General features: G+C 38.0%; 1 protein-coding gene across 1 annotated transcript in view; it reads left to right on the top strand.

The window, feature by feature from the left end:
- LOC124789300 (calmodulin-binding transcription activator 1) overlaps positions 1-11,479 on the top strand; it is a 1,803,646-nt gene extending 1,792,167 nt beyond the window's left edge. The window contains exon 30 of the mRNA XM_047256611.1: positions 10,012-11,479. Within this exon, the coding sequence (XP_047112567.1) occupies positions 10,012-10,054 (43 nt within the window). The 3' untranslated portion in view covers positions 10,055-11,479. The remainder of the gene's footprint in view (positions 1-10,011) is intronic.
- Positions 11,480-12,467: the final 988 nt, after the last annotated feature.

Below are 12,467 nucleotides of genomic sequence, written 5' to 3'. Positions count from 1 at the left end.
CATAATTTTTCTCTTTGGATATCAATGACAACACAGTTTTTTTGGTGATTTCAATTGCTACTACCATATTGGAAATTTGCTTTTTTGGAAATTGATGTGTTTTTTTTGGATGGATTTGAGTGATTCATAGTTTCTTTCATGATTTTGTTGGTTTGTGGGATCTCAATAGTTTGTTTCTCCATTAAGTTTGTTGTTTCTTTCCTTTGCTTAATTGGCATTTGTTTTGGATTAATGTCTTTGTCATCTATTTGGTTGTACTATTGCTAGTTTAGTTATTTATTAGCTTAGTTTAATTAGGTCATATCTGTTATGACATTAGTTCGTCAGTTTAAGTATTAGTGTTTAAATTTCTAATGATTGGCAAATGCTAGTTGAATATTTCACAGAGCTCACAATGAGTGCAAACTATGAAGATAGCGAGTTTGGAGTAGATTACTACTTGCTCCATAGGTCATGAACCCAACACTTCATAATGATGTGGAATGTGTCAGTTTAACAAAAGGTAGAAGGAGTTGTCATTCAGAAATTCTTTTAAAACAAATACTAACAAAGAGATAGAAAGGGCTGGCCAGTACTTACCTCAGCTCAGTACATCCGATAGATACACATAAACAGAACCTAAAATTTACGTTCCTAGCTTTCGGAACAAATGTTCCTTCATCGGGGAGGAGAGAGGGGAAAGAAAGGGAAGAAGGGAAAGGAGATTCAGTTACTCACAACCCAGGTAATGAAGCAACAGGGAAAGGAAAATAGGGAGGGTAGCAAGGATGGAGGCATGGTTGTCAGAGGGAAGCCAAAGATATTCTACTGTAAGTACTGTGCCAGCTTCAAACCAAAGAGGATGCATACAGAAGTAAAGACGTAAAGTATACTATATACCTCTTTACTTCTCTTTGGTTTGAAGCTGGCACAGTACTTACAGTAGAATATCTTTGGCTTCCCTCTGACAACCATGCCTCCATCCTTGCTACCCTCCCTATTTTCCTTTCACTGTTGCTTCATTACCTGGGTTGTGAGTAACTGAATCTCTTTTCCCTTCTTCCCTTTCTTTCCCCTCTCTCCTCCCCGATGAAGGAACATTTGTTCCGAAAGCTAGGAACGTAAATTTTCGGTTCTGTTTTATTTGTATCTATCGGCTGTACTGAGCTGAGGTAAGTACTGGCCAGCCCCTCTATCTCTTTGTTAGTATTTGTTTCACATCTTTATATGCGATTTTCCATTAATCATTTAGAAATTCTTTTAATTTGTTTTTAAATGTGTGTGGCTATCTATCATACCTCTGATGCTATTTGGTAAATAACCAAAGATTTTTGTGGCAGCATAACTCACCCCTTCCTGTGCCAAAATTAGATTTAACCCAAAATAGTGAAGATCAGCCTTTCTCCAACAATTGTTAGTTCATTCTGAACAATGGAGAATTGAGCAGGTGGAGCATCAGGCAAATGCTTGAGTGCCTGAAAATTTGACATAGTCTGATGCTCAACATCGACAGAACACTGAACGCATTGCATTTCATCATGTAGCTGGGACACCAGATCAGTCATATGCCCAGTGATAGTATATGAGTCAGCAGAACATATGGCCACTCAGTGTGCTTTGAGACAGTTGGAGACACGGCTTCTCAAAGTCAGCAGAATGCAGCATGCATGGCCTCTGTGCGTTCCTCTGAAACAGTCAAAGAGTCAAAGAGGCAGTTGCGAGCCAGCTCACTGTTGCTCATTAAAAGTTGAAGATTAACAGATATTTGCAGTGAATACCTGGGGACTTCTTAAAAATGTACTTTTTGACTATGATATAAGTTTAGATTACACTAATCACAGGCTCATCAAAACTGACCGTGTGAACAAGGCTTTCAGATTTTGCGGGGCACTGAAATTGATGCCGGAAATGGTAGGAATGTGTTGTTCTGGGCCAAGGTATCCATTTTACTTTAAAAGAACTGGTCAGTCCTTTTAAGGAATTATTTTCTGGCAAGACTGATGAGCCACAGCAGTTCCTCACCATACAAAATAATATAATTCATGTTTTCACATGGCCTCCTTTGGAGCAGATGCCTGGATTTTCACCAAATTTTATGGTGCAGGAGCAAGTGCACCACAAAATAGGGGCCCCTTTACCTCCGTCCAATTGTCAAGCACAATTTTTGCAAGTTTACTTTATGGGAGACAATGAGGTGGAGACTAATAGTGTCAAACTATTCAGGAAGTTGAATAGGTGATCATACTGAAAATACAAAAATTTCTGTACAATCATATTATGTTGGTGCATGAATTAGAAACAGCTCTTGAGAATGTGCCTGACAAGAGCTGCAAGGTGATGATCCACACAGGTCACATGCTGAAGCAGGCAGCATGCATGTCGCTTCAATGAGCTGGCCATGGCCAAGGTCATGGCTGTAAGTGTGGGCATCGATCCCACCACCCCAAGGGATACTGGTCTGCACAAGCATACTGGCTCTCTCACCAGGATCATGTCCGTCCCTGGTAGCTGAGTGGTCAGCATGATGAAATGTCATACCTAACGGCCCGGATTCAATTCTGGGCTGGGTCAGTGATTTTCTTTGCTCAGGGACTGGGTGTTGTGTTGTCCTTGTCATCATCATTTCATCCCCATTGACACGCAAGTCGTCGAAGTGGCGTCAACTCGAAAGACTTGCACCAGGAAAATGGTCTACCCAACGGAAGGCCCTAGTCACTCAGCATTTCCATTTACCAGTATCGTGTATATGTATTGCTACTATGATTTTCTACAGTATCCCATTATGTTTTGGAAACTGCAAATTGGATAATATTTCATTATCCCTCAAACAGATCTTATGACTGGGCAACTGAACCTGAACAAAATAGTGACATGCTTGGATTTCTACACGTTTCACCTGATGATCCACAAACACAACTTCAGCTTGCCTCTACAGTGGTAGGAATTCTGTCCCAATTTTTGGTAGATGTGTATTTGAAGATGGAGAATGAGTGTCCAATATACATAGCACTAAACCCAAAACAAGCTGCATGCAGAGAACTACATCCATCTGCAAGATGCCATTGCGAACCATTGTGAACAACAGCAGTGTGAATCCAAATGACTTAGGTCAGAGGGTCATTTTCCTGTCGTCATTCATGATCAGTCCTAAGTACCTTCACGAATGTATTCAGAACCCATTCTATTATGTCTGAAACTATGGTCAACAACATTTTATTCGTCGCCTTCACATGCAACTGATCCTGGACTGAGATTGGGGGGAATTAATGGACAGGCAGAAACTGACAGACCACAATGAAATTGTACTGTGACTGTTTAAAGTGCAAAATCTGGTGGTCCTGCTCATGAAAAGGCATGTTTTTGGCGAGGCACAGTGCTTCATGTATTCAACTGAGTGCCAAAACATGGCTTGCCACATATGCACTTGCTGCTGTTGTTAAAACAGAAATTGCATGCAAACCAAAGCGATGAGGTGCTATCGGCAGAGCTGTTCGAACCCAGCTATATGACATGGTCATTGAGGGCCTAATCTGTGGTTTGTTTGTCCCTATGTCCAGGTGCCTGAAGGTTGGGGGGAAGTGCACCAAAAAGTATCCTTTGGCATTATTAAAAGAGACCAAAAAGAACTAGAATGGATATCCGTTGCACAGGTGCAGAGCACTCAAGGATGGGGATATATGATCACAATTAAAGAGACAAGTACCATGCAAGATGTCGCAGTGGACAACAGTTGCATGGTTCCATACTCACCATTTTTTTCCAAAAATTTTTAATGCCAACATTAATGAGGAGTTTTGTAACTCTGTTCAGGCAGTTAAATACAGTTGCAAGTACATAAACAAAGATAGTAACCAGGTGCTATTTATTGTGTAACAGTACAGCTACACTAATACTAACCCCAGAGCTGAAGTGCGTGTGTAGAGCAGGTTGATAGATCAGCAGCAATGAAGCAGTATGGTGAATATTGAGCTGCCACTTCACAAGAAGCACCTGACAGTGACACATGTTGTGGTGCACCTTTCCAAAGGTGAGCATGTGTACTTCATGGAGCCCTTCTTGTGTGATCAAGTAGCGACACCACCCTCACCGCATTTTTCCGTGGGTGCCAGATGGATGACTTTACCTGAACTTTATTGTGTGCAGAAGTACCAAAATATTACACATGGTTTACTTCATAGAAAGAATGGATATGTCATGTGCAGGGCACCTCCGTCAAAGGTTGGCCATTTGTGAAGGTGTCCATTGCATTGGGCAGAATTTACACTGTGCATTTAACACGCGTTCTGTATGGTTGCTGGTGACCTGCATCTGGAGCCTTGTCTGTTTTCAGTCCCTTAAAACAGTTGATAGACAGGAAAAAGCCATGTTACAGTGAGCATATGAGGTGTTAGGACTTTTGGAAGATAATGGCCATTTTGATGCCATAACGGAGTATGCAATATTGTGCCGGTCATTAGCCAAGTTGAGAGATCTCTTTGCTATCATGTTGAGTGTCTGCAGACCCCCAAACCCTGTAACATTTTGAAACAAAAATAAAACCACGATATTGGAAGAGATTGCACACTGGTACCAAGAGACAGCAGAGGCCTGTGATGGCATAAATTTGAAGGGGAAAAAATGCACCATGAAGAAATTACCCAAATGGAATGGAAATCAATAGATGTTATACATTTGCTGACAAACAAATGATAACAATATCAGAAAAATTTGATGATTTATTCAAGAGAAAGAGCTTCACATATTGAGCGAATCAATAATGCATTGGTCCACCTCTGGCCCTTATACAAGCAGTTATTCAGCTTGGCATTGATTCATAGACTTGTTGGATATTCTTCTGAGGGGTATCGTGCTGAATTCTGTCCAGTTGGCACATTAGATTATCAAAATCCTGAGTTGGTTGGAGGGCTGTGCCCATAATGCTCCAAACATTCTCAGTTGGGGAGAGATCTGGTGACCTCACTGGCTAAGGTAGGATTTGGCAAGGATGAAGACGAGCAGCGCCATGCATGAGTGGGCATTAGCTTAGTGAAATGTAAGCCCAGGATGGCTTGTCATAAAGGACAACAAAATGGGGCATATAATATTGTCAACATACTGCTGAGCTGTAAGAGTGCCATGGATGACAACCAGACAGGCTCTGCTGTGAAAAAATTTGTACCCCAGACCTTAACTCTTAGTTGTCATGTTGTTAGGTGGGTGATGGTCAGGTTGGTATCCCACTGCTGTCCAGGGCATCTCCAGATCCATCTTCACTTGTCATGGGGGCCTGGAATCATATTGAATGGAGTAGAATTGCCTTTAGTGATGAATCTTACTTTGAGCTCAATATTTTCTGTCTCAAGTCAATGTTGAAATACAACATATTTTCATACCTTTTGATACCAGTTTTGTGTTGCATTTTATAGCCTTTGAAAATGACAAAATGTCAAAACACATAAGGCAGTTTTGAAAATAAAACATCTGAAAGTTACTAGAGTGCATTAAAGATTGTGGTGCAACTGCCTTGCTGGGGATAATAGTTGCCAAAACAAAGTACAAGTCTTTATAAATGTTGATTTCAAAAAATGAAGATGAAATAAAAGTTCTTGAAGTTGGATGGGTGTAATTCAGATTTTTTTATGAGTGTTTGCAAGAACTTAATCCATGTTGCTCTGCTGCAACCATTTCTTACTGTATATTACTTTAGTGATGAAAGGCCACAGAACATCGTGTGATTCTCTAATGATGTGAAAAGTCCAAGAAAATTTCATCACAAATTTATTTGATGTTATGTCACACAGTTCAGCTCAAAATTTCACATTGTATTGGTCCTCCTACATGATTTTTTCTGAGGTCTCATATAGTCCTCCTAACAAATCCAACATCATTACATATAGCAATTTCATTAATTACAATCATAGAAGTTGATCAAAATAACTGAAAATGCTATCAATGCAATGTAGATTGCTAGATAAAAAATCTTCTCACCAAAGTGGTGACAGGAGAAAACACACACACACACACACACACACACACACACACACACCCGCGCGCGCAGTCGCGCGCGCGCGAGTTTAATTTAAGCAAGCTTTCACAGCTACTGACTCGTTCTTCTGGGAGAAGAGTTGAGGGGAAAGGAAGAGGGCTGAAACTGGAGAGGTGTAGGAAAAGGGGTAAAGTTCAGAAAGAGGAAGGAGTCACTGGCACCGAAAGCTTGCAAGAGTTAAATCTTTTTGTGTGTGCGTGTTCTCTTGCCACCGCTTGGTGAGTAGATTTTTTATCTATCCATCTGCATTATACTGTCAGTAATTAATTATTTTCATTGTTATAGAAAATGTTATCATTCAAAGATAAAAATTGAAACACATGAAATAGGAAAAAAGTCAAATATGCATTTGTCATTTTCATGGGAAAATAAGTGAAATGGTTTAAATAAACACTGCTGATTAAACTACATTATCCCAAGTATTCCTACCATGTTTACTGTATCAAAGAAGAGTACATTATTTTTACAGTAATTACACAGTGATTAGATGCATTTCTGTTAAACAAAAGTGTAGCAAGTTGATGTTATGACAAACAGAATTGTTACAGGTTTCTAACTGTATTTTATAAAGTATTGTGATGTTTCTTTTGTTACCCAATTGTTTGTAAATGAGAAGTCCTAATTGCAGTTAATTGAATCAATGATATGTGTTCCTGGCAATGGATGGACATAATGTTAGCCGACACACTGCCATGAAGTTGTTTAAAATGACATTGCCCTGCTCAAAGGCAAAATTTACATGCTCGGGGGTCACATAATTCTCCACCCCCCCCCCCTCCCCCCATTCTCATCCCATATGGTAAATCTCTCCTGAACCGCAGTTCTGTGTGACTTTCCCAAAATCTGCCCCTTTTCCTAGACCTCTCCAGTCCCTTTCCTCCACCCTTCTTCCTTCTACTTCAACCCTTCTGCCTGAAGAAGGAGCCACTGGTCCTGAAAGTTTGCCAATCGCAACAGTATTTTATATGTGTGTGTTCTGCCACCACTTGGTGAGTAGATTTTTTTATCTATCCAATTAAATAATTTATATATAAAAACAAAGATGAGGTGACTTACCGAACAAAAGCGCTAGCAGGTCGATAGACACACAAACAAACACAAACATACACACAAAATTCAAGCTTTCGCAACAAACTGTTGCCTCATCAGGAAAGAGGGAAGGAGAGGGGAAGATATGTGCGTGTGTGCGAGTGTATACCTGTCCTTTTTTCCCCCTAAGGTAAGTCTTTCCGCTCCCGGGATTGGAATGACTCCTTACCCTCTCCCTTAAAACCCACTTCCTTTCGTCTTCCCCTCTCCTTCCCTCTTTCCTGATGAGGCAACAGTTTGTTGCGAAAGCTTGAATTTTGTGTGTATGTTTGTGTTTGTTTGTGTGTCTATCGACCTGCCAGCGCTTTTGTTCGGTAAGTCACCTCATCTTTGCTTTTATATATAATTTTTCCCACGTGGAATGTTTCCTTCCATTATATTGATACAATTAAATAATTTCCTAATTGTGTAGCAGATAAATGAGCTGTTATGAAGGCTTTACTTGCTAAGCAAGTAAAGTTAAATCTTTCGCTTCGTGAAAAATTTGTAAATTTCTAGGGCTACACTCAGGCTCACAGAATCGGATATTTTTGGTAAATGTTTGATTTCTCTTGATTCTCCTCCTAGTTGGTAAGAAATAGAACCGCCACAAGTGACTGCTATAAACAGCTTTATTTGAAGCTACAAGTTTAGATTTTCCATCATCGTTAAATTTCTTACAGTCAGCACATTTGATGTTCTATGTGCCTTGACATTTTACCAAAGTAATGTTGTTGGCAAATATGCTGACAAAAAAAATTACAACACCAAAACATAATTGAGGTAGAGTAATGAAATTTCTGAAATACAATTGTCTAGATAACGTATTTAAGTGATTAACATTGCAAGATCACAGGTTAATGTAGGTGTGAGATTAGCCATTGCAGAAATGAAGTGCTGGCACCTTAATAACTGGTGTAACCACCAGCACATTGAATGCAAGCATGTAGATGTGTGTGCATTTTATTGTGCAAGTGCCAGATGTCAGTTTGTGGGATGGAGTTCCATGCCTGTTGTACTTTGACAGTCAATACAGAGGTGTTTAATGGTAATTGTGAATAATGTTGGAGTTGTCATCCGATGATATCCCATGTGTCCTTGATTGGAAACAGATCTGGCAATAAAGCAGGCCAAGGCAAAATGGCAACACTCTGCAGAGCACGGTTACAACAGCAGTACGTGAGCGAGCATTATCCTGTTGAAAAACACCCCCTGGAATGCTGTTCATGAATGGCAGCACAACAGGTCAAATCATCATAGTGACAAATAAATTTACAGTCAGGGTTCACATAGTAACCATGAAAGTGCTCCTGCTGCCATACGAAATAATGCCCCAGACCATAACTCCACTGTGTCTAGCATGCAGACATGGTTGCAGGCCCTCAAGGTAGGAGACGAGGTACTGGCAGAAGTAAAGCTGTGAGTACCGGGCGTGAGTCGTGCTTCGGCAGCTCAGTTGGTAGAGCACTTGCCCGCGAAAGGCAAAGGTCCCGAGTTCGAGTCTCGGTCGGGCACACAGTTTTAATCTGCCAGGAAGTTTCAGTCTTTCTAATTGATGGAGAATTATTTATTAGAGATGCTTACAGGTGGCACTCTATTTATGCTTTGAACAGACCAACAGACCTAGTTTTCAGACACAGTCTGCAGAAGAATATTACCATCTGTCATTGTTTGTACCTTTTCTTGATCATTTGTTAAATGAAGACTCCCTTCAACTCAGCTACAAATAACTGGACATCTACAAAAGCAGTATTTGCAGAACTTTAGTGATAAAGACATAGAGCATGATTTGCAAAGTACTGAACATACAAAGATGATCCCCCTTGTTGTGTAGCTTTGGAGGGAGACCTACAAATTTGGCAAGAAATGGACAAAAATATGGAAAGTCTCCATTAGAAGTCTATAAAAGACTAGCAGTGCCACCAAGTATTGGAGTCATGTGTCAGTTGTTGTACATATTTCCCGTAACAACCAGCTCTGTGGTGAGAACTTTCTGAACCTTATGCCATCCCAAGACATATTTTCTTGTTTGGGGTGGAGGGGGGGGGGGGGGGTGTGAGGCGTGCATGCATGCATGCATTTCTTTATTTTAAAATTACAGTCGCAAAGCATATAAGGACATGTTCACATTTCTAATCCTTGTGCCCACTCCAACTAGAAAAAAAAAAAAAAAAATCTGTAGCCACCCCTGGACCTACCTAATGACTTGGTAGTTGATCAGGAGTTCCAAATTAGCTTCAGAATCTCATGAGAAATAGGCTGTTATGTGTCAGGATGTATGACAACATTAATACAGTTTATCACATATATTTGTTATTTTAGGCATTTCATAATGTTTAACTAGATGTGCACTTATCAAATAACAGGCATTTAAAACATCATGCTGTGCACACATCAGAAATCCTAAGCAACAGTCTCTATCTCTTAGTAATTCGGTCTCCACTAAAATATGAGTTTCTGTTGTATATCTTCCATCTTTATACCTTCATTCCAATACTATCATCTTTCATTGCTTGTGATCATGTGCTTTGTGCAGAGTATGAAGGGCAGTTCAGCAGTTAAATAAACAAATGTTGTGTAGGCCTACATCATACTGGTCTGGCTTGTTCTTGACATCCCATGGAAGAACTTAAGACATGAGATTCAGTCTGTATTTTATTGTGTTCACATGAACAATTTCTTTCAGTAGAATATCTTTATTGTCTATGTTATGGTCAGTATAATCTATACGATGTTTCACAATTTTCTTTTTGACTTATTTCTTGCATGCCTTTTGATAAAAAGTGTTCTTAAAGTGGAAGGGAAAAAAACAGATAATATTTGCCATTGGCATGTGTTATATTGTTAAAGCAAAAAAAAAAAAAAAAAAGTTATGCAATCAGTATAAGTTACTTCTCCGAGATTTGCTTTTAATATGCATTTATCTTTTTTTTTTACAGAAACACTAGTGTCCATACCAAGGATGCTGCTGGAAAAACGTGATTAAATCATTAGAGCTCTGACAACATCCAGAAACACCAGAAATACAATGGAACAAAATATTTATCATGCTGATGAAAAAGTGTTGTATATATTTATCAAAGTGCTTGTGAAATGAACTGACTGTACTGCGTACTTTTTTGTTACTCTGTTTTAGAGTAAGCTTAATAGTACTTTTACAGAATTAAGGTACTGCAACAGTCAACTGTCATAATGATGGGTGACTGTTTTAAACGAAACACATCACAAGACTTGTAAATAGAAAACTGTTTACATGTACTCTGAATATAAGAGAAAGCTATAAACAGATAGCAAGCTAGTCATGTTTCTTTTGCCAGTATTGTGTTTCAAGTGCTGTGAACGAATTTCGTATCAGGTCAAGAAAGAATACATTATTGCTGACAGTGCCACATAGTAACCTACTTACTGTCAGTGAATCAAGTTATGAGTACTGAATGAACATTTTAAACTTTGTGTACCTTGGAGTGCTATGAAAGTAAAAGCAACCGAGCCATGGCAGTTTTTGATATATAACTATGTTTACATGCAGTTTCTGTTGTTCATTGTTTGTGTTTTTATCAGTAAAGAAATGTATTTTCATGTTCTCAGGCTGTTTTGACATATTTGAATATGATGTGGTGACTGGATTATGAATGTAATGGGACAGAGTATTTGTTGGCTTTACATATTATGATGGAATGGATTATTTTTCGTGTATTTATTGCCCCTTACTTCCAAAAGAAACTCAAATTTTTGTTGGCATAATTTAACTATAAATTGTGTTATTCATTTAATAAATATAACTAAAAGCTGTTTGTTTCCTGCTTCTATTGCAGTGCACGAGAGTTATCATTACCGGTATTCATTTGTATGCCTCTTGTAAAGTGCATGAAATGTATAACTGGTATTCATTTGTATGCCTCTTGTAAAGTGCATGAAATGGGCAGGTCCCACTGTTTTTTGACTATTGATAGTGATCAGATAGCAAACACTTCAATTAATCATGTATATTTTGATATACTATGGAAGTCACATAAATTTTGACTGCCATACACAGTAATTTATGAGGTGTTGTTCATAACCTGAGACATGGAAATTTTAAAGAAAATGATTGGTGCATTTGTTATTAATTAATTTAAACTTCTAATTAAGTATGTTTTATGTACATACAGATTATTTTTGAGAATATAATGAAGTGTGTGGCCCTCCTCTGAGCATGTTGGTACTTGTTGGGCCGGAGTCTGTAAGCTTAGGAGTTGAAAAGTGAGATTCACAGAGCTGTGATGTAGAATTCAGATTTCTTTTCTAAAATATGCAACTAAGACATGGCTTCACTTTTTATATATTTTTATGTAGTCATACGTATAGTATATCAGATCACCTGTTTGTAAATAAATAAATTGCACTCTAGAAGAAAAAAATTAAACTGAACTTTTTGTACTTAATAAAATAAGACTTATAGAGACAAAATGTTATCAACAGTGTATTTGTTTATTCATGTTAATTTTTTCTCTAAAGAAATTAGCATGTAATAGAAATGGATAGATAACAGACTATTTAGGTAAAATGCAAAATGAGGACAGGAAATTTACATCTTATAATCTTACGACAATTCCATTTTCATCTTTAAAGCTTTAATTCAAAGGTCTTCACTATTGTAGGTGTAAATGCCTTTTTAAAGGCAAAAGTGGTATGGCATTTATAATGCCTCTTCTACAATCAGTTGCTTACAGATGTAGAAAGAGCTCTATATTTGTAACTTACCCATTTAGTAGAAGTGTTTACAGGACTTCTTTATCAGGCTTCTGAAGTATTATTTTTTCTGGTTACTGTGAAACAATTATTAAGCATAAAGCTCTTTTTAGGCTCACAATAGATTTTGTGCATTTCTTTCCAATTCATTTGATTGTTCTTTTCACTGCATGTGCCACAATATGTAAAGGAATCTTCTGATTCAGATCGTTAGTAAAACTATTTGATTTCCATGTTATCCAAGTTAATTTTCTTTTTACATTTTTGCACTGAATTCAGAAGTTCTTTACACTTACTAACATTTTTTGGTAATGTTGGGTCAACATGTTTATTTTGTGGATCACAGTAGGTAGGACATGAATTTTCTTTTTAGTTTCTTTATTCACAGTAATTTGTAACTGAGGTTCAATATATTCACAAATTTTTAGTAACATGTTCCTGTTACCTATTTGTGCGGTACTTTTAGTTCAATATATTTTTTAAGTTTATTAATCCAATTAAGTTTATTAATCATTTTTAAATTAATTAATTTGCATTGAAATGTGTTTACTTGCTGAAAAACTCAGATACATTTTAGTAAAGTGTATGTAATTTAATAGAGCATCAGACACGTAAAGACAAAGAGTGACACATCTCTGTTACCAGTATCTGAGGTGTTTCAAAA

This window comes from Schistocerca piceifrons, chromosome 3, assembly GCF_021461385.2.
Source record: "Schistocerca piceifrons isolate TAMUIC-IGC-003096 chromosome 3, iqSchPice1.1, whole genome shotgun sequence".
NCBI classification, from domain to species: Eukaryota; Metazoa; Arthropoda; class Insecta; order Orthoptera; family Acrididae; genus Schistocerca; species Schistocerca piceifrons.
Note: the sequence above shows the minus strand (reverse complement) of the source record. Positions and strands in the feature narration are given on the sequence as shown.